Genomic DNA, 22,702 nt, shown 5'->3' on the forward strand with positions numbered 1-22,702 from the left:
CAACAGGGGGCAAATGCTCAGGAGACTCATACATGGAAGAAATGTTGGTAAAAATTGAATCAAGTTCACTGGTCATTCTTGTTGCTCCAGACACTACTTGCTTCAGTCCGTGTCTGCTACAGATGGTTTCTGACTTATACCTATTTGTGTCTCCAAGTATGACAATTGCAGCTTGCTGATAGATGCATTCAATATTGCCAAGGCAACCAGCCAAATTACCTTAAGTTATATTATTACCTATTAAGTTATAATAGGTAAATTAAAAGTTGGATGAATTATTAGAAAAGATTATTAATAATAGATGAATCTTTGAGCTAAAATTTGACATTTGTAACATCACACATGTTTTACTTTAATGTTTAATGAAGCTAATATAACCTTGATGATTAAAATGATCAGTTCCTTTCAAAAGACATAAAAGTCCAAAATAACTTTTGGATACCAGCATAATGAATGACTTGGACACTGGATCAATAATATTACATTAAAATACATGCTAATCACTACTCATTTCCCCCTGATTATCTACGACCAAACCAATTATTTACTAGTATGTTGTCATACAAGGCACATTTTCTTCATAATTATATTAAAATGTAACTGCACATTAAATAACATTTACATAAGTAAACAACATCTTGAACATAATTCTAAGATGCTAGAAAAATCAGATGTTTATTTCAAAATAAGTATTGCATTGTCTTACAAAATGCTAAATGTACTGTAATTTGAACAAAGTTCTCTTTTGTCAGCTAAACAAAGTTTAAGAACTGGTCTGATTAAGAATATCAAACTTTGAGCATGCAAGAATAAATGTTAAAATGGCTGCTACATTTGTGCATAAATTATCCTGTAATTTACTGTATTAGTATAACACTTATGAGAAATATTTTGGCTCAGGCAGCTGATACTGAATATAAACTGAAGGATTATATTTTCTGTAAAACAGCTGCTATTACATATTTTCCTCTATATATGATTGCTTTCCCTTTATAGAGTGAAATATAAAACGTATTGATTTGCTGAGATTTACAGTAGACTTAAGTCAGATATGTTGCAGAAAAGGAGTGTTGTTCATCATCATCATCATCATCATCATCATCATTTCAGAATTTCTCGCTGGTGATTGGACTGAAAGGTTTGGATGTTTCCCCCGCCATGAACGCTTCGATCTCTTCAACGGTTCGAGGAACACAAGTCAGCAATTCCACACCATCAGCTGTTACGGCAATATCATCTTCAATACGCACCTGGACAGAAAGTCAGAACATTCAGAAATGTATATTACAGTATATAATGAATAATAAATCAATAATGTACAATGTATAATAATATCTGAACACAAAGGGATTCTACTGTTTGTATTAGGGGACTTGGAAAACACAATTGTTTGTAATAATATTAAAATGTTCAGACCCCGCCAAAGCTGCGGAAACGAGCCAGAACGTCGTTGTTGATGAAGCCGCGCTGTGTGGAAGAGTTTAACGCTTTCTCCAGCAGGTGGTCGATGAAATAGATTCCAGGCTCCACTGTGAGGACCATCCGCTCCTTCACCTCACGACCCATACGCAGACTCTTCAGTCCCGGTTCGTCAACACGCTCAGTGCCCTGAGGATGAGTAAACAAACAATCAGTCTTAAATACATACAGATTTAATTTGAATTACAATGGGCGACAAGTAGTTCAACAACCAAGCCGATTGATATATTGAATTATTCACATTGTAATTCAGCTTTGCAAAGAGGCTGTTATAGAAGGATGAGGCGGTTAAAAACAAATTTTGACACAACAGCAAACCCGCAGCTCGTGTGTGAATGCAGCAAAGCACTTTTACTCTTTTCTCATGTAAAGAGAGTTCACACAGAAGTCCTAAACGTGAAGCAGTACAAAACTGTTTAATACTAAAGGTCAGAGAGAATGTAGAAAATAGAGGCTGACCGATATTTCAGTTTTACTAATAAATCGGTGACACTAGTTGTTTTTGTAATCAGTTTTCAGCAAGAAAACGATGCTGCTAGTTGCAGAGGTTTTTTTAAAATGTTTTTATTCCTCCATGTTTTATTCCTCTGTGGCTACAACCCTTCATCTGGTGAATATATAGGCTACAAAAAGCTTAATTTGGTAAATATTAGGATATAAAGCATTGTAACAAAACCAAGACTCTGTCACGATCACCGTTTATGGACTGCAACACAATACTTATTAATGTGAAATGTTATAAAAAAAAAAAAAAAAGACATCAATTGACAAGCAATCACACTTGATCTACTATTAATGAATGATAATCTAATGTTAATGAATTACGGCTCATTCAGTATTTATTAGCCCATATGACAATATTTGCTATATAGTGATTCTACTATATTATATTGTAGATGATTGAAAAGTACATGTTTTATTTCCTTTATGTGAGCTGGAAGCACAGACATTTCAAAAAATGGAGTGGTGGTGGCGTAGTGGACTAAAGCACATAACTGGTAATCAAAAGGTCACTGGTTAAATCCCCACAGCCAACAGCATTGTGTCCTTGAGCAAGACACTTAACTCCAGGTTGCTCCGGGGGGATTGTCCCTGTAATAAGTGCACTGTAAGTCACTTTGGATAAAAGCTTCTGCCAAATGCAAAAATTTAAATAAATGTAAATGTTAATGTAAATAAGAGTCCCCATTGTGTTTCAGGCTTTTTTTTTTTTTTTTTTATAGTTAAAAGTCCCACGTTAGTCCCACAAAGTGGTAGAAGCCCCCGAGTAGAACTGAAATTACTTTTGAAATTACTGAGACAGATTTGAAGCTTTTGAAATCTCGCCGAATATGTTGTTGTGTTGTTCTGTTTTAAGGGACATGAACTGACCTCTGGATAACCTCCTACATCATGGACATCAATGCCCAGCAGGTGACCCAGTCCATGAGGCATGAACACAGCACCCATGTGAACCTTCAGCATGTCCTCCACATTCCCATGCAGGAGTCCGATCTTAACCAGCTCTTCCAGGTGAACCCGGTCTGCCAGACGGTGCATATCGGTCCACTTCACACCTGATCAGCAACAAGAGACATCAGTGAAGAATCAAGGACAGCTCTGACCTCAGACTGTCATTAGATGAGGTCATTTTTGCCTGTCAACCCAATTCAGATTCTATTTCTTCATTTTTTAAGTACATTTCTTAAATACTTATAAAGCAATAAGTAAGACTGTGTATTTATACAGATTTCCTGATTTGATTCCAGTTTCCCAAGCTCTCGATTTGGTTTGATTCTGATTCAATTTCGCATTTTCAGTTATAATGTCCATTTGCTTACATATTAAATCAATTCTCCCCCAGCGAATTCTATTTATGATACAGAGGACCTTCTAACTAGGTACATTGATAAAATATTATTTTTACTAATTATGTTTTCATGGTAAATGGTAAACGGTCTGCACTTATATAGCACCGTTTTTAACCTTAAAGGTTACCAAAACACTTTAGACTGTGTCCCATTCAATCAATAACACACACATTCACACACCAACGGCGGCAAAGCTGCCATGCAAGGTGCTAGCCTGTCATTGGGAGCAACTTGAGGTTCAGTGTCTTGCCCAAGGACACTTCGGCATGTGGAGTCTTGTGGGCCGGGAATCAAACCGCCAAACTTGCGATAAGCGGTCGACCCGCTCTACAACCTGAGCCTCAGTAGTGTTCATAATTTTTGCCACATTTTATTTCATCACTAAATATCATATTTCGTGACGTTTATTGCTTACATGACTAATTTGTGCTATTTACAGATTTGAAGAACATGTGCTAAACATCGGTACTGTCTCTTTAAGAAATCCAGCAGGTCTGTAAAGAGCTGTAACTAACTGCATTTTAACAAGAGAGGACTTGAATGGCTTTGCTGTGATTAAAATGAAATGTTTGTTTTTTTGCTGATTTTTAGTCACATAATGCAAAATTTGGCTGCATATGTGAATTATTTCCTCTCATTGTCGTAGAGGTTTGTGCATAGAGTAAAAGATCTTTGTATTAAAGAATCAATATTGAGATTCAAATGAAGATCATGATGCATCAGAAAATCAATGCTTTTACTCTGAAATGCACAAACATGAGTGGCTTATCTTTTAATGAAAGCGATAGCAATAGCATTGTAACTAAAGTCGCCAATGATCAATAAATAAATATGAATGCAGTTCCCTCCAAACAACATCTGTAAGTTTCTTTTTTGGACAAGACAGTCTTGGTCTTCATACCTGGTTTGATTGCAGCCATCACAGCTCTGGAGGACTTGAGCACGGCTTCATAAATAGCTTTCTGGTCTGGAGTGAACTTGCCATTGGCCGGGAAGGAGCAGGTGATGTCAGAGGAGTAGCAGTAATATTCTCCACCCATGTCAAACAGACTGTCAGAAAAACAAGGTAGCAAAATAAGAGTTTCTAAAGATTATTCCCGTTAACACAGGCCTGGGATCAGTTTTGTATAGAAATGTATTAGCGAATAAACCGACTGTAATAAATGTTAATTATTGCTTTAGTAATCATGCCAAGTATTGAAATGTTAAGTGTTCACAATCAATAAGGGCAATATTAACTGATTCACTGTGCTTTTGGACTTGGACGTTTGATCAGAAGATTTAAATATAGCATTAGTAGCTTTCTGATTGAATGTAAAACAGTAGATCAAACGTTAACAAATAAAAGTACATGACTGATGTAGTCAGATTTTCACATCATATATTAAATTTGTTAAAAATGTATCCAAATTCTGAAAAAAATAAAAAATGTTTCTATTTCACGGCCACCAGGGGGTGGTGTGGCACTGTAAATAATCGTCATTACACTTGTGCTTCCTGTAAAAGTGTTTGTATGTGCACACATACAGTATGTAAAGTGTTCATCAGTAATACTGTGTGAAAATTGAGGTGCTCTGTCAAGAATATATCCCTCTGTACACTGTAAGTGGGTTATTCAAAACATATATCAATCAAGAGAAATATATTGACTAAAATAGTCATTTAAAAAATATGGCATAGATCAAATGAATTGTTTCAATGAAGTTCAAAAGAAGGATGAACTCTCACTCACCACATGTCTCCATCCTGAATGGTTTTGTCATTTGGTGCTCCAGCATGTCCGTAATGCAGGACTGAAGAATTATTCCCACTGTTGAAATGTCAGCATTTTTTGTGTGTTTTTATTTAATTTGCATACTATGAAAATGTGTAAAAACCATCTTAAAAGGATAGTTCACATAAAAATGACAATTCTCACATAATTTACTCATCCTCCTGGCATCCCATATGTGTATGACTTTCTTTCTTCAGCAGAACACAAATTAAGATTTTTTGAAGAATCTCTCAGCTTATTTAGTCCTCACAATGCAAGTGAATGGGTGCCAACATTTTGAAGCTCCAAAATCCACATAAAGGGAGCATTAAAGTAATCCACATGACTCCAGTAGTAAAAATCCATAACTTCTAAAGCAATATGATAGGTGTGGGTGAGAAACAGATCAATATTTCTTTTTATCATAAATTCTCCTCCCTGCCCATTAGGGGATGATATGCATGAAGAATGTGAATCACCAAAAACAGAAGGAGAAAGTAAAGGAAAAAGGACTTAAATATTGATCTGTCTTTCACCCACACCGATCATATTGCTTCAAAAGCTATGGATTTACCCATCAGAGTCGTCTGGAGTACTTTTATGTGGCTCTATGGTGAATTTTGAAGCTTAACAATGTTGGCACCCATTCACTTGCATTGTATGGACCCACAGAGCTGAGATATTCTTCTAAAAGAAGAATCACCCTGTAGCACAAGACCAATTGCCCACTAAAGCCAAGCAGGATTGAGCCTGGTTTGCACCTGGATGGGAGACCTCCTGGGGGAAACTAAGGTTGCTGCTGGAAGAGGTATCAGGGAGGTCAGCAGGGGGTGCTTACACTGCGATCTGTTTGAGTCCTAATGCCCCAGTATAGTGATGGTGACACTATACTGTAAAAAGGCACCGTCCTTCAGATAAAACCTTTAACTGAAGTCCTGACTCCCTGTGGTCATTAAAAATCCCATTGGCCCTGATCAAACATGGCGTCCTAATAATCCCCATTCATTAATTGGCTCTATTACTTTATTCTCTCCTCTTCACCAACAGCTGGTGTGTGGTAAGGGTACTGGTGCACTATGGCTGCTGTCAGATCATCCTGAAGGATGCTGCAGACTGGTGGTGGTTGAGGAGATTCCCTGTTCACTGTGCGCTTTCAGTGTAATGTCAGAAAATTAATTCATAAAAATCTTCATTTCTCTTCAGCAGATGAAAGAAAGTCATACATATCAGGGATGGAATAAGAGTGAGGTAATGTTGAGAGAATATTATTTTTTGTGTGAACCATCCCTTTAAAATGAAAATATTTGACCGGAATAATCAACAGAATATCACTGAATTCCAAACAAATCTCATTGTAGATCTTAATATCATCTAACACACAGTAAGCCCATCGATCAGAACATCTAGGCTGAATATGAAAAGCATCATAAGGCTGCAGAAGATTTGGAATATAGTATACAAATCATATAAACTAGTTTTATTATACTTTATTGCTCTTTTTTTGGAGCTTGGAGCTTCTATTGTATGTATCATTATCAGAAGCTTGGAGGAGCTCCTGGAGGACAAACTCACTACCTCAGTGGAACAAACGTAATGATTTTTTCTCCATCTGTGTTATTGCACTGTAAGGTGTTGTGCTACTTTGTGTAACGCTCGCTAAGAACATCAGTAATTACCGCAACAAGCTCTGAGTGCTGAGTGAGCATTTTTATATTCCATACGTGGCTAATTTGTGAGCTAAGAAAGTTTTGAATTATTTTGTTTGTGTTTGGGTTACCTTCCACAGATGCAGGTGTATGAAGTGTGACGCATCCCTCCACGAGAGTAACAGTAGTGCTGGAAGAGACTGAAACACACACATTGTTAAGTGAATTCACATTGACTTCACATGTGCATCAAGACTTATCAAGAGAACTTGTTAAGAACATGTCCAAGTCATATTTCACCCCTAATTCATAAGAAATAAACAACAAATTATATTTTGCATAAAGAAATCAAATGTTGCATGTTAACATTACAATTAAGCAAATTTTCTCCATAAATTCATAAAGCTCTGTCAGCACTGTGTGTGGGTTTGCTCCCAAATTATTTATTTTGCAGCCGCACAGAGTCTGAGCTTTAATTAATGCATAACAAGCTGCCATCAGGATGTTAGTAAGTGAGTGAGGGATTGATGCAGCCACCACATGACACAAACCATCACGACACATCAAACTATTCAAGGAAGTGGTCTGTATAACAGCGAGACACTCTCCTCTTCTAATGGAGTAAACAACGCCCAGGCTGGAATAAAGTCACATCTGACTGTTCTGAGGCCTGTGTGTGTATTCACTTATGATCATTTCACATCTGCTCGGGTGAAAAAGTGAACCATTTTCGCTTTCTAAAGGTGCTGTAAGCAATTGTATCATGGATATTCAAAGATATAAATGAATTAAGTATCCTGATATATCTCATCGGTTTCTGTGACAGCTGTAGACACAAAATGTGTCTGAGGATTGCAGACATTGATGCTCTTCACCTGTCAATCATTTTGCTCGTTCTCATAGCGTTGTATTTGAAGCCTATCATTGAGGCTGTTTTTCAGTTGAGGGTGCTAATGTGCCACTTCTGAATTTGACAGCCACAGGAACAAACAATGCTGGTCTTTTGCTCGGTTTTGGTCTCAAAATGATCTTTGGAGGGGAGGGATTTAGAATGAGGGGGTGTGGCTAATACAACGACTCAGTCACATGAAAGCTTCAGAATCCTAAAATTGCTTTAAGCACCTTTAATACACATTTCTTTCTTTCAGCGCACCATTCATCAAAATGTAATAACTTGCATTCACAAACAACGGTTAATGCGATTCGGTGGTTGCATCTTAGCCCAAAAATTACATTTTTACTCTACTGACGGTTAGGTTTGGGTTAAGATAACATGCATTCCTGTTGACTGTATTACATCATTTACAACTAAAAACACAACTTGCTTTTGGCACCACTCTGTTGATGTTTCACCCAGAAACTGGAGCTCACACCTGTCCACGTGTTCAACAATACTTCCAGCATCGGCCATTGGGGTAGAGATTTTAATTTTCAAGTAAGTAAATTTGTGACCATGTCAACACAACACCTTGGTACAGACTTTTAGATTTCCTTGCTTCTATTCAAGCATATAAGATGATCTTTGAAACATTGTCAAATCATGATGGGATAACATGGATCATCAGGTTTTGTTCATGCCAGCTCGAATGAATGGTGGTATTAAAGCAAAAGGGGGACATAAAGTACCAAATACTAATGTTCATTTTCAATTCAAATGTCATTTTAAATTGTTAGGCTGACGATGTAATTTGTAATGAAAACAAATGACAAAAAAAGGAACATTTCACAAGTAGACCGTAAGAAAGGAGCAAACAGCAACTGATCGAGCTGCAATTAATTTTAGCCCCTGCCAACTGAAATCATTCAAATGCAGAATTAAAAGTTCACAGCGCGTGTCAGAGCATGTGTAAAGGTCACATCACATGCCTTTAATTGGCTGATTTCAGCAGATTTTTTCTGATGGCCATGGAAATTCTGATGGGTTTGTTTCCTGTTAGGAGTAAATATAGTTAATGATAAGGGGAATTTACCCTTCAGAGTTTTAAAGATTCCCTGTTTATCAGAATGAGATACTATATGAGATACTATATTATTACATATATGGCTATGGCCATGCTGTACTCTTCAACATACTCACAATTGGGAGACTGCTTTTGTTTCTATACATCTAATTATTTCACTTTGAAATAGATAATCTTTAATTAGTAAAGTTAAGGCAAGCATCACTATTTCTATTGCTCATACAGTGATTTAAACAAACCCCTTACCCTATGATTACATTTTGTAATGCAACTCACCCTGAATTGTTTGTGCAACAGACATGAATAATACCCCAAATCACGTTGAGAAGAGGTGTGCTTTTACTTTTCCAAGCAATCAAACAATCTTCTATGTTTTTCACTTGGTGGATGATAAAACGAACAAAAAAAATCCCATAGATTTACATTGAAGATGGGACCCGAGCCATATCTAGAGATCAGAATACCATAGGTAAAAAATAAATACATAGAAAACAATAGTGTCTACAAATTCAGCCAACATTTGAAAACCACTACACAATAACTCCAAATAAGCAGCACATAATATAATCATAAGGCTGCATTTACCAACAGCAGCAATATCTTGCACAGCACTTCATATAAAATGCTGGCCCAGAATAGCACACTCAGAGGACTGAGCCTAGTTAAGGGAGAAGGTTTTTTATTTGACATTCCAGACTATTCCTCTGTAAAGGGATATCCTGCAGCACTGGCATTAAGGGGTGGCATCAGTGCAACATGCCAAACTCGGCAATGATCTCATGCCAACACGTTGCCTTGCCGCATGGCTGAGGGAGACTTTCCGCTTTCATGCAATAAAAGTCTTATGAGAAACAGTCGAAACCTGCCACAGAACACTTGAAACAAGACCAGTCCAATATTTCCAATTTAATCAATTCATTAAAATAAATTCTCAGTCTGAATGAATTACCTCTCACCCAACATCTCATAATTTATGCAATAATAGTGTATCTATAAGACTGGAATAGAATATTAAGAAATACAATGTATCACGTTTACAAAAAGAGAGAAATACATTTATAAATTGGGGCATTTTCATGATTTGTTTGTGTGACCACTTTTTGAAGCCCTACACTTCATTCACATTCATGATATGGAAAGAGTGGCCAGGCAGTCCTTCAAGAAAGACAGACATATGGATTTGGAACAACATATGGATGAGTAAATATTGACAGAATTGTGATTTCTTTAAAATGTTGTTTATGTAGGCAGCTAGCTATGGTTCTAAAGGAATGACAATGTACCATGATAACAAGAAACATGGTGCCGGAAGTCCCATAGAGCTCTGGTTTTGGAGCTATGTCACACCTGGAAAGAACATCACTGGTGGATCTATCAAACATGTGTCTGCAAGGAGAAGGAGCGACATTACACAGTCTCTCCATCTGCACTCCCTCTTAAATGAACAATCATGCAGCTGCCTTCGTATGCGGCAGATACGGCACTTGAACATTGGGCCAGATTCTTGTTTTAAACCGTGTCAGGTTGTTCAGTTCCACCCAGTTCATCTGTTCCATGAATGCTGTTCTAAACACATGGAATCAAAGTAGAACTCATTCACAGGTGTGACGCTCCATAATGAATTCGCCTGTGAATGTGTAATGATTCCGTTTGATCACGTCTTAAAGGAATAGTTCACACAATAATGACAATTCCGTCATTATTTACTCACCCTCGTGTTGTTCCAAATCCTGTATGACTTTATTTTCAAAAGGAGGAATATTTGTGTGCTCTTTTCAATACAATGAATCTGAATGGTAACGACACTATCAAACCGTCTAATATATTTTAAATAGCTTTGCAACGACTCTTCAGTTGTTATTCACGGAAAATCTTCCCCTCTAGTTTTATTTTACGATAAACACTGATACTTCAGCTGTAGTTTGACAGTTCTATGGTGCTCGCTGCTATGAAAAAAGCAACCTATAGTTTCTCTATATACCCTTTTGCAAACTGCCTATTGCATGCCCTTTTCTACTCTACAGTTTGCTGCAGTTTCCTGGTGAAATGAACACTAGGGGCGCTACAACAACTGTGCATGTTATACATTGCCACACAAACCACAAGTACAATTACTGATTATGACTTTATAAAAATGTATTTTTCACTCTATTACTCACCCCCTGCTGTGATATGATATAAAAACACTTACTTAAATACATGATTTGAAAAATGATACATTTTAACACTTGTATTACAGACCCACCTACATATACACACTTATTCCTATACCATTATATTGTATGGGCACCTGATAGAGCATTGGACTTTGAATCAACAACCTCGGTTCAAGTCCAGCCAAAGATGCACGAAAGTCAATAGAAGCGACACAAAATGTTATGTTTGCCTCCGTGAATGTGGGTTTTCTTAATTTCTAATTTGCATTTTAAAACACTATCGGTTAGGGTTAGGTGTTGGTTAAGGGTAAGGATATCGGTTTTGTTAAACTCTCATTTGTCTTTTCGGACACTTGTGGTTAGGTTTAGGGTGAAGTTTTATGTTAGGGAGGTATGTTTTACTTATTAAAACCTCCATTTAAAATTCCCCTTAAAAACCTTGTCTGATTACAACCTCATTTTGCTAGGCTCTGGCACCCCCTGCTGGATATTTAACTTGGAAACTGCAGCCAAACGTAATTTCAGTTTTGCAAAAGAATTGCAATGCTCAAGTAAATTTCATGAGATCAGGCTGGGAAAAAGCATCATGAACAATCTGCAAAATTTATTTTGTTTCATGAAATAAAAAAGATCATATAACTTGTGACAGATTTCATTTTTAGGTGAACTTTTCCTTTAATCATCCATGAGCAGAAATAAAATTAATTTTGTATATCAAAAAGGTCAAACTTGTTCGTGTTCATACAGATTTCTATATTTAAAAATAAAACTCAATAAAGGAAAAAGCAACAGATGGCATAGAGGGATCAGGTTGGATAATCCTATCTCAGTCAAGTAAATCCAAATCAAATGCCATGTTTGTGGCCGGTTAGAGTGACATTTCCCACCGGTAACCCAGGACAGCTGTTTGTCATCACATGGATTAGCATTTTTAGGACAAGCCGTGCCATACTCCACTCAAATTTCAACTGGAATTACCCGCGGTCAGACTTATTTTCATCTGAAGGGATTCTGTGCTAAACCCAAACATTTTAGCAGGATAAAATTATTCCACTTATTATGCAAGGAAATCTCAACAGGATAATTACAGCGAAACAGCGTTTCCATGTCAAGCACGCATTCAATTCTAATGACACTTTAGAATGGGAATGTTCAAAGTGAACACATAAACAAATGCGATTACTTAAATATGTTTAATGCAGTTAAGTTTTAAAAAAGCAGTTAGCACATTAATTTAGTTTGTCAGTTTAACCATTTAATTCTGTTCTGTGTGATTTCTAAAAGTCATTAGCAGTGTACTGTTTGATTGGCATAATTAATTATCATCAAAGAAGTCATGAAATTATTGCATGAGTAATAATTGCATATCTGCATTACATTTTTCTTGCATTCTGATGCAATTTAAGAAATACAAAATCTGTATTTTCTGTGCAAGATATAGAGAGCAAAAAACTAAAAATCCATTTGAATCTGAACTGAATTGTGTAATTTTTGACTGAATAAAACATAAAATTAGCTTTTTAATTAATTATTAATTCAATTTGAAGACATTTTTAAATATTTTTTTTTGAGTGAATTCCCGTAGGTGGTACATTCATACAGAACGCTGGCTGTTAAGTCATTGACGGACTGGGCAGTGAGGCAGCAAGACAGCTGCTTTAGGTTTCAGAACCAGCCTTGATCACTCAAGACGGTTGTTATTACCAGGTGTAAACAGGGTCAATACTTTCTCTCTCTCTCTCTCTCTCTCTCTCTCTATATTCTCTGGGTGCTCTTTTCCTTTTTCACTTCTTTAAAATCATTATCACTTCTTTCTTTACATTTCTGTCCACCTCAATCTCTCTCATTTCCTTGGAGGATCACAAGAGTAAATACAGTGGGATAATGTGGAAATTAGTGACTCTGGGGCCCTTCCTTCTGCATTTCACAGCAACTTCGGCACGCTAACATCACCCTTAACTATGTGCTTTAACACAGTGTCTTTTTGTTCAGACAAACTGCAATAAAAGTAAATGATTCATGCAGTTTTAATACGAGGTTACTGATGGAAAGACCAGACAGTTGAGCATAAGATTACACTGAACACAGCGGAAGAGTAAATTAGAATAATGATTGAAACTGGAGTCCGGGTGACCGTCTAAGAATAACCTTATGATGCACTAAGGACCGTACTTACGGGATTCTCGGATAAATGCAGAGATGGTGCCTGACATTAAAGAATATTGGGGCTAAAGAGCAGCAGACACCGAAACAAGAGAGATGTGGAGAGAAACAAGAGAGACTGAAAATCATTCAAGTGGTCAACAAGATTTTTAAAGTGTTCTTCATGCAGCCTTTCATATCTTAGATTGTTTTTGGCCTTTTCTAAATCATAAAGTCAACATGAAACCGAAAGCACGGTTTACACCTGGTATTAAGATCCATCTCGGTCACAAGTGATCCGATCACAAGTTGTCAGGCCAGACACATCGACAACTAACATACTGCCTAACATTTCATTCTTATGTGGATTTTGAACAACATGAGAATGATAAATTATTTTTATTTTTGGAATAACTGTTTCATTTATCATATATTTCTGTGATTCCATGAGACTATTTGGGTGAAAATAGCTGCACTGTGTGGCAGATACTATTTATACCGGGGTGCAAACAGACAATCTGTACATTAGCCAACGCAATGTTTTTCAATTTTGCATGGCCTAGGTTACTAAAAGAGAAATACGTAGTCTACAAGAACCAGTGTTATACTAATTACATCTTCTACCATGTAGTTAGATTACTGTACTAATTACTCTGTTTGAAATGTAATTGCATTACTTATTACTAATTACTTTCTAAAACCCTGATCAACCTCGACCAGATGAAAAATACAAGGATAGACATGAAACTGTTCTTTTAATTCTTTCAAATAAATCATATAAAAACAAATAAATTATTAATGAACTGGCCAAAGAATATAAGGGGCAGCATTCAATTAAAAACATATATTTTCGAATCCAGGGCGTGCTGAGTGACTCCAGTCAGGCTTCCTAAGCAACCAATTGGCCCGGTTGCTAGGGTGGGTAGAGTCACGATGGGTTAACCTCCTTGTGGTCACTATAATGCGGTTCTCGCTCTCAGTGAGGCGCGTGGCGAGTTGTGCGTGGATGCCATGGAGAATAGCCTGAAGCCTCCACACACGCTAGGTCTCTGCAGTAATGCGCTCTACAAGCCACATGATAAGATGCATGGATTGACGTCTCAGACGAGGAGGCAACTGAGATCCGTCCTCTACCCGGATTGAGGCGAGTCACTATGCCACCACAAGATCTTAGAGCACATTGGGAATTCCAAATTGGGGAGAAAATCCACTAATATATTCATATATATTAATATAAATATCAATATTGGTTTATATAGAATTGTTCTATAGTCTATACAGTATTTAACACAATTACTTCAGTAATTACCTGTAATTACATTTTACAGTTCAAATGTAACTTTTTTCAATGAAAAAGTAATTTAATTACAGTAATTAATTACTTAGTAATGCAGTACACCCAACACTGACTAGAACCCACCTTTTTGTTTTCTCTACGTGAATGCAGAACTTTGTGGTCTTTTTATTTCCACAAAGTATCTTTGCTTGTGGTAGCTAATTATTACTGTACGCTACCTCCCTACTCACTTTCATTCTCAACATCTATAATGTTCTGTATTTGTGATTAGGATGTCTTATAATTAGGCCTATTTGACAAAATCCATCTTTCATTTTATATGTTATGCTTGTGATGAAGTCAGGAGGAGCTTGGCAGAATCCTCCATTAAAGCTTGGCGAGGAGTAGGGTGTCCAGTGGACAATGCGAGCAACAGCTGATCTGTAGATCCCCGGCATGTGGGCATAGATAGGAATTCCTGAAACAAATCAACCAGGCTGAACTCAGTGAAGACTGGTAGGCAAACCACAACCCGAACAACGTTGGAAAATCAACAGGACAAGAATGACAAGTCACCCAGGATGTGACCCCACTGTAGGACATGTGACTGGACAGATCGCAGCACAAATAATCACTGTTCGTGAACTCCCTCTCAGGAGCCGAGAGCGAATTCAGCTGTCCTCGATTGCCAGGGAGGAAGGGTCGCAGCATGTGACTTGCTGAACATTGCCCTCAGATCAAGGTATGTCGACAGCACTCCGTATAAGTCTGCTGGTTCATCATGCAATGAAACACAAGACTGGGCAAGGGAAACAGCAGAGTTAAGACAAAAAGGACTCCAAGCAAGAACAGTGTTGGTTGGCCAATTGATGTGCGAGTTGTGCTTTACCAACCATGGATGCCCCAACACTACTGGAGCTGATGGAGTCAGAATAAGAGTTGCTGTTTCCACTCTTAATATTTCCTTTAATACTACTTAAAATAATAGCTAAAAATGAATATAAATGTTGATTTCCTCACAGTGAATTGGTCACAGTGAATGTCGAGGAGAGCAGAGAAGGGTTACTGTAGATCACCAAAATTAGCAAATCAGATGTTGCATTCACCGGGAGCTGCTGTGAATATGGAGTGGTGGTGGCGTAGTGGACTAAAGCACATCACTGGTAATCAGAAGGTTGCTGGTTCGATCTCCACAGCCACCACCATTGTGTCCTTGAGCAAGTCATTTAATCCAAGTTGCTCCGGGGGAATTGTCCCTATAATAAGTGCACTGTAAGTCGCTTTGGATAAAAGCGTCTGCCAAATGCATAAATGTAAAGGTAAATAAATGTAAATATGATCACAGGAGGAAGGTCACCTCTGATACTGATCATATAGGCTATCAGAGAATGTTTGAGGTTGCTAGGATACTTGAATCAGGTTTGATTAAAAGCCAGTACTCGCCTCTGTGTACTTCTACTTTAAAGTCAATATGAAAGGGCGTTCGTAAGCCATTTTATATCCTTACTGCGGCGAATACACAAATTAAAACAGGCTATAAAAAAATTAATCAGGAACAAAAAAAGTGGGTGTTCTAAACCAGAACGGAGTTAGACCTGAATGTGAGTTTACAGTAGATTGTGGATGACCACTTTTGAGGGTTTTTGACTGTGACATGGGGCGTGAGTCAAGTTCACATTTCCCAATAGTATGACATCGATTACATTTTGATGGATGATTACAAAGACAAACACTTTAAGAGGCAAACCATGGTGGTGTTCTTATGGCCAGGAGACCTCTAGTCCTCTATAGTCACCAATTAATTTAAGAATTTTCAATGGGAAAAAAATGACAAGATTTGAGATACTTCTGTTGACATGTCCTCTCAGTTTCAAGATATCTGAGGTTTAAAGGCCCCTCTGGTGCATAACGGCTCCTGCGGCCTGAACTGATTAAAGGCTCCTGAAAAAGCCTCACTTTTCCTTGAGAAAGGAAACGTACCACTCTTTCAACAGCTGAAGCTGTGGCTTTTTAACAATCAAATATGTGAACATTAGAATGCTGGCTGTTTCCTGACCTTTTCTGCTACCTTCCTGTTGTTTGTTCAGTCTGCTCGTCGTTGATCTTTGATTTTTCTTTTTTATGTATGTAATGTTGCTCCTTATTCATGGCTGTGTTGCAATGTTTGTTTGGTGAGTGTGCATTGTACTGGTTTGCACATTAGTTTGTATGTATTATCTGTATGTGATATTGTGATAAGTTATTTTATTTAAATTTTAGGTTACCTTTTTAAGAACTGGCCAAGGACGACAGATAAAAATTAGCCTATACGGCTAACTCCGGCTCATTAAGAGTCCTTTTTCTGTTGTTTAATGAGCGCTGTCCTTGTCATATAAATAAAAAATACAAAAATAAAATAAGAAAAGCATCTCGGCAAGGCACCATGCAGATATTAGACTACCAACTTGCTGCTTTTAGAAAAAAAGAACCTCCACTTTGTAATCACTTTCAGGAATAATCGTACTTTCTTGTTAGCACTAATCAGACGGCGAGATGTCGGCTCAGATCATGTCCTGGACGATATTTCCTGACAGCCGAAATTTTGAAGCACTTTTCATCCTTATTCTGTTACATAAAAGTGAAACTCATGCATAAGCAATCCTATTATGAAACTTATATAATAAATCTAATTATAAAACAGCTAAATGCAATTGGAGGGCATCTCGCAGCAAGCAGAGTTTTATCTGCAGCAGAATGCATGAGGGACAGAAATTAAGTGGGAGGGGAAATCATGAGGGGACCGATCTTTCGTTCGTACTCTCCCAGAACTGCTTTCATCAGAAAAAAAAGAGTGGCAAATGAATCCAGGATGAACATGCTCAAACGCTCAGTTTCAGAGAGGAATACTGTAGATTTGAGACTGGGATGTCTCAGATGAGAGATGGTATTTTTAGAAGAGTGTGAGGTGAGAATGAATTTGTTAAAATTAAAATCAATTTTTTCTTCCCTGAAACCATGCAATGGAGTCATGGACTGAAGTAAAAGTGGAATCAAAATGAACACATATTCCTGATATTATTGTGCTCTATACAATCAGTGCATGTGATTCCAAAGGAAAAAAATAAAAATTATTTGTATTAGTATTATTTAAATAAAATTTCTCTGATGTGACTTTCCTTTGCATCAGATGTTTCTAGGCTACACTGGCTATTGGTTAAATTGACCAACAGAAAAACAGCTAAAGGCACTGTTTTAGGCAACTTTTGAGATAATATAGCCTTTTATTGTTGAGGTTAGAGTGATAGAGTAAATGTGAAGGTTACAGTAACGGTCTTACAAGTTTTTCAGGAGGGGAGTATTCCTCCATAATCCTCTGGGATTGACCTGGCACTCTATTCAAATCTTGATGGATAAAATGAAGTGCTGCCTTACATTTATTTCTTGCCAGTATTCCATTGTATTCAGAAATACGTCACTTTATAGAAGTAAAATGGGTAGCGATTGCAAAATGCTGTTTAAAGTTGACTTTTGATTTGTAATTAAGGAGGTGATCTATAAGCTACAGTAAGGTCAGATCTAAACATTTTGAACTGTCTGTTGCCTCCACAACAAATGATCAATCATATACAAGATAAAGAGAAGATACTGGAAAATAAATATATTTTTTTATTTTGTTATTCCACACGGTTTCATCTAGCCAACACCGCACAATCAAAGTATTTTTGATGTTTATACAGCGACATGTTATGTGAATAAAAGTCATGGATTTTATGCATTACACTGAGCCTGAAACTTCAAGAGCACTTTGAGGTAAAGAATTCTGCTTATTATGCGTGTCATTTCTTCAGGGACACAGATACAAGAATACTTAAGCTGTTGAAGCAACATGAATTAATGAGTTAAATTCAAGAACATGTCTTGGCCGTTATTCAAAAAACAATAAAACAAATCATTAAAATAAACATTCTATAAAAAAAAAAGCCAATTTTTGCACCAGTAAGACTTTTTGCACTGTGACATTATTTTCAAGTCAGTTAAACACATTTCCCCCAAATTCTCCTGACAACAATGCAAGAAATCCCTTTCATATTTCTTTAATGAAGTAATGATAATCGTTCTGTCCAGACACATTTTATAAAATTTTTTTAACTTTAAAATCAATTTAGTACAACAAATAACCACTTTAACATATAAATACATGACAATGTATATAAATAAAACATATTTAAAGGAATAGTTCACCCAAAAAATTGAAATCTCTCATCATTATGACTTTCTTCTTCTGCAAACACAAAAGAAGATTTTTGAAGTGAAGAATATCTCAGCTCTGTAGGTCTATAGACTGCAAATCAACTGGGTTCAAAACCTTGAAGCTCAAAAAGTATATGAAGGCTATAAAAGTTAAATCCCTGTCATCAGAAGCAATATGATAAGTGTCGGTGAGAATCAGATCATTTTAGTCCTTGTTTTCCTCTAAAGCTCCTTTTTCGACCAAACCATCCTATGCGCATTCACGAGAGGATCAAGTTATTCTTTTGTTTTTATCTATTTGTATTCTTCATACATATGGCAACCTACTGTGCTTGGTCGTATGGATTACTTTCATGCTGCCTTTATGTGCTTTTTTGAGCTCCAACATTTTGGACCCTGTTGACTTGCATTGCATGGACCTACAGAGCTGAGATATTCTTCTAAAAATATTTATGTTCTGCGGAAGAAAAATTCATACACATCTAGAAAGGTATGAGGGTGAATAAATGAGAATTTTCATTTTTGGGTGAACTATCCCTTTAATGGTCCTAAAAATAGGCTTCATATTCTTTATGCAAAAACTAGTCTTATTTCTCTACATTTTGATTTTGGGATGAAATATTACCAGGACATGTTCTTGACAGGTTTCGTGAGATTCAAGACACTAAGGCTCATGTTGATACTAAAACACAACTGTTTTCTCAGATCTTGTGCAGAGAGGCTGAATCTCTGCCATTTCGTCAGCTATTGCTTCTTTCTGGCTGCAAGTTCTGTGGCAAATGAGTCATTTGTGGTTTGCCGTTTGTCTCATCCACTGGGAAAAGTTTTGCGGAGGGAGCATTTCTCATTTGGAATCGTTTTATCACACCACCCGCCAACTTCACAGGGCAAAAAATAAAAAAGACAACTGCCGCCCCAAAACTGGTGCCATCGTTTTGTGAGAAGTCAGAGAGGTCGTTTGCATGTCCTCAGAGTCGCGCTTGCTCCATTTCCCCATCAAACTCTTCATATCACAACCCTGGCTGCGCCTCTTCAAATCAAAAGAGCGGCATGTTATCTCCTCTATGCGCTCCTCTGCCTTAACATGATGCAGAGCATATCAGACGCTTTGAAGTAGCAGCCAGTGGCCATCGCAAGACAGTTGTCAAGAATTATTTAAGCTGCTTCTAATTGCAGTTGTATCTGCAGTCTTTCCAATAGATAGCAAGAGAGAGAGAGAGAGAGAGAGAGATTGAATATGAAGGGCAGGGAGCGAGGGAGAGAGCCGACAGACAGAGAACAATGTGCATGACATAAATGCCAAGCACCAAGGGGAGATCAGGGACAAACGCCACTGCGGCAAGAAAATATGAGTATAAATTAAGCCAAACTTCATTTCGAAGATATTTATGACCGTTGAGAGAGAGAGAGAGAGAACACATCTTTGTGTGATTATCATTTTACAGAATTAATTAAATAAATTAAGAGTTACGATCACAAAACCTAGCTACAAATACATAAGAGATGGTTGGACTTGACTCATGTGTGTTATTTATTCAGACAATAAGGTCATGCCTTCACATTTAATAAAAGCAAACTAGAATTCATTCTGCGAGAAGCAGGGGAGCAGTGAATTGTGGGATAGATTTCAACGGCGCCTTTCCTCGGTTCCCTTGTCACCTGTGCTGCCTATTTATAACTTGTAACCATAACAACAGCTACATTGCTTTACAAATATAGAGAATCCCTGACAGAGAGCAGGATGCTTTATGCCTCGGAATGTGTTTACAATGATCTTCAAGGCAGAAAACATTAGAAGAGGAACTAAACAAATCAGGAGTTCATGTGACATTTTGACTTGGTTTGAAAAGCTCCTATGAGTTTAACACGTTGGCGGATGAAATAACTGACAGGATCCAAGAAGCGTTAGATCTCCTTGCCGCATAAATAGAGACCATGAAATATTGTCAAACTTCAACAAACTAGGACTGAGAGGCAGCACCCAAACTTAACATTCACCAAGAGCAAAACCTGAGGAAAAATTGTTTTTGATGATTAAATTATACCAAATGTCTGGTAACTTTATTAGGACCTGCAGTATTACATAGTATTATTTAAATTGTAAGAAATAAATCTTTTGAATGTAAGTCAAGGGAGAAACAGATCTTATGCCAGCATAATGGTGCAGGATTTATGGCATCTACCAGCTCCAGCTGAGCAACTGTAAACTGTATTTTACAGGTGTGACAAAAGTTTCAAAACTCTTTTGTTTTAAATGGATAGTTCATCCAAATATGAAAATTCTCTTACAATTTGCTAACCCTCATGTCAGGCCAGCTGTGTATGACTTTCTTTCTTCAGCAGAACACAAAAGAAGATTTTCAGAAAAATATCTCAGCTTCGTTTGTCCAAACAATGCAAGTGAATAGTGACCAGACCATTGTAGCTCCAAAAATCACATAAAGGAAACATAAAAGTAATCCAGTGTATTAATTAATATCTTAAGCAATATAATAGGTGTGGGTGAGAAACAGAACAATATATAAGTAATTTTTACTCAAAATCTCACTTTTAAATTTGAAAGTGAAACTAAACAGGCACCAAACATGTGCCTTACAGATGTGAAAGTGGAGATTTAGAGAAGAAAAAAAGGATGTACATTTTGATCTGATCACTTCTGAAGACATGGCTTTAACCATTGGAGTCTTGTGGATTACTTCTGTGTTTCCTATATGTGCTTTTTGGAGCTACAAATGTCTGATCACCATTCACTTCCATTGTATGGACCTACAGAGCTGAGATATTATTCTAAAAATCATTGTTTTTGTTCTGCTGAAGAAAGAAAGTCATACACATCTGGGATGGCATGAGGTGAGTAAATGATGAGAGAATTTAATTTATTTTGGGGTGAACTATAACTTAAAATGTCAATTGTGCGAGTAACAGCAGACTGAACTGTTCTACCTTAACAGAGAGGTATAAACATGGCGAGGTAAAAGTAAATGAAGGGCGAGAGGAAGAAATGGAGAGAAGAAGAGTCTACTTTGGTTGTGCAGTGGCAGATAATGAACAGAGAGAGCGTGAAAGTGGGCCGCTGTCACAGGGGCAGCGAGGCAGAACGGCGCCTCTGCCCCCTCAGCCTTCCACAGCTAACAAGCATTTAGCTGACAATGGGTTAAAGCCAAATGTTTGACTTCTCCCAATTTTCTCAGCTCATGGATACTTTAGTTGGACCTAATTGCTCCCTGAGGGACCAATCCTGTGGTCAGACCCTCCTAAACATGGCCAAGTGCTTTCTTTCTAAAACATTGATCCGTTCGAACAATATGCAATGCTTTGGACTTAATGACACCATCTTTCTGAGATTAGAGCAAATAATATTTCTGTTAATCCTGTTATTTTTTAGAAAGAAAAAAAAGATGTCTGCAAGTGTCATGACACAAATTCAATCTCATAATCCCAAAAATTCTAAAACAATCTGGGATTAAAGGGAGAAGATGAACTACAAAGATAAAAATCACAGTTATTATACAAGAAAACTCAACTGAATTGTTTTATTTTCTTAAAATAATAAGAATGATGCTTGCCTGTGCAAAACTCACAGCCATGATGCTATGGTGTTGTGAGTGGTTGTTAGGATGTTACTAGATGGTTGACAGGATGGTTGCTTACAGGTCCAAGTCAACACACAAGTATCTATGATATTCTGGTCTCTAGATATTGCTTGGGTACCTCTTTCATTGAAAGTCTATGGAATTTTCCATCTGGCACACAAAATGTATACACCTGATCTCTTAGAAAAGTAATAGCCTCTTAAAGGAATAGATCACACAAAAAATGAAAATTCTCTCATCATTTACTCACCCTTATGACATCTCAGATGTTAATAACTTTCTTTCATCTGCTGAACTCAAATGAAGATTTTTTTGAAGAATATCTAGCTCTTTTAGTCCATACAATGCAAGTGAATGTGTGCCAACATTTTGAAACTCTAAAAATCACATAAATCAGCATAAAAGTAATCAATAAGACTCCAGTGATTAAATCCACGTCTTTAGATGGGTGAGAAACAGATCTATATTCAAGTCACTTTTTTTTTTTTTTACAATAAATTAAACATTCTTGTTCTTGTGTTTTTGGTGATTCACATCCTTTATGCATATCACCCCCTACTGGGCAGGGAGAATAATTTCTAGCAAAAACGGATTTAAATATTGATCTGTTGCATCC

At 37.1% G+C, this 22,702-nt stretch overlaps 1 protein-coding gene across 1 annotated transcript in view; it reads right to left on the reverse strand.

Moving 5' to 3' along the window:
* Positions 1-630: 630 nt before the first annotated feature.
* pepd (peptidase D) overlaps positions 631-22,702 on the reverse strand; it is a 71,179-nt gene continuing 49,107 nt past the window's right edge. The window contains exons 10-15 of the mRNA XM_052097881.1: positions 6,860-6,928; positions 5,062-5,139; positions 4,231-4,379; positions 2,851-3,035; positions 1,417-1,608; positions 631-1,250 (exon numbers count right to left, since the gene is read on the reverse strand). Coding sequence (XP_051953841.1) covers positions 1,107-1,250; positions 1,417-1,608; positions 2,851-3,035; positions 4,231-4,379; positions 5,062-5,139; positions 6,860-6,928 — 817 coding nt within the window. The 3' untranslated portion in view covers positions 631-1,106. The remainder of the gene's footprint in view (positions 1,251-1,416; positions 1,609-2,850; positions 3,036-4,230; positions 4,380-5,061; positions 5,140-6,859; positions 6,929-22,702) is intronic.

The sequence above is a fragment of the Xyrauchen texanus genome, chromosome 29 (genome assembly GCF_025860055.1).
Source record: "Xyrauchen texanus isolate HMW12.3.18 chromosome 29, RBS_HiC_50CHRs, whole genome shotgun sequence".
Taxonomy (NCBI): Eukaryota; Metazoa; Chordata; class Actinopteri; order Cypriniformes; family Catostomidae; genus Xyrauchen; species Xyrauchen texanus.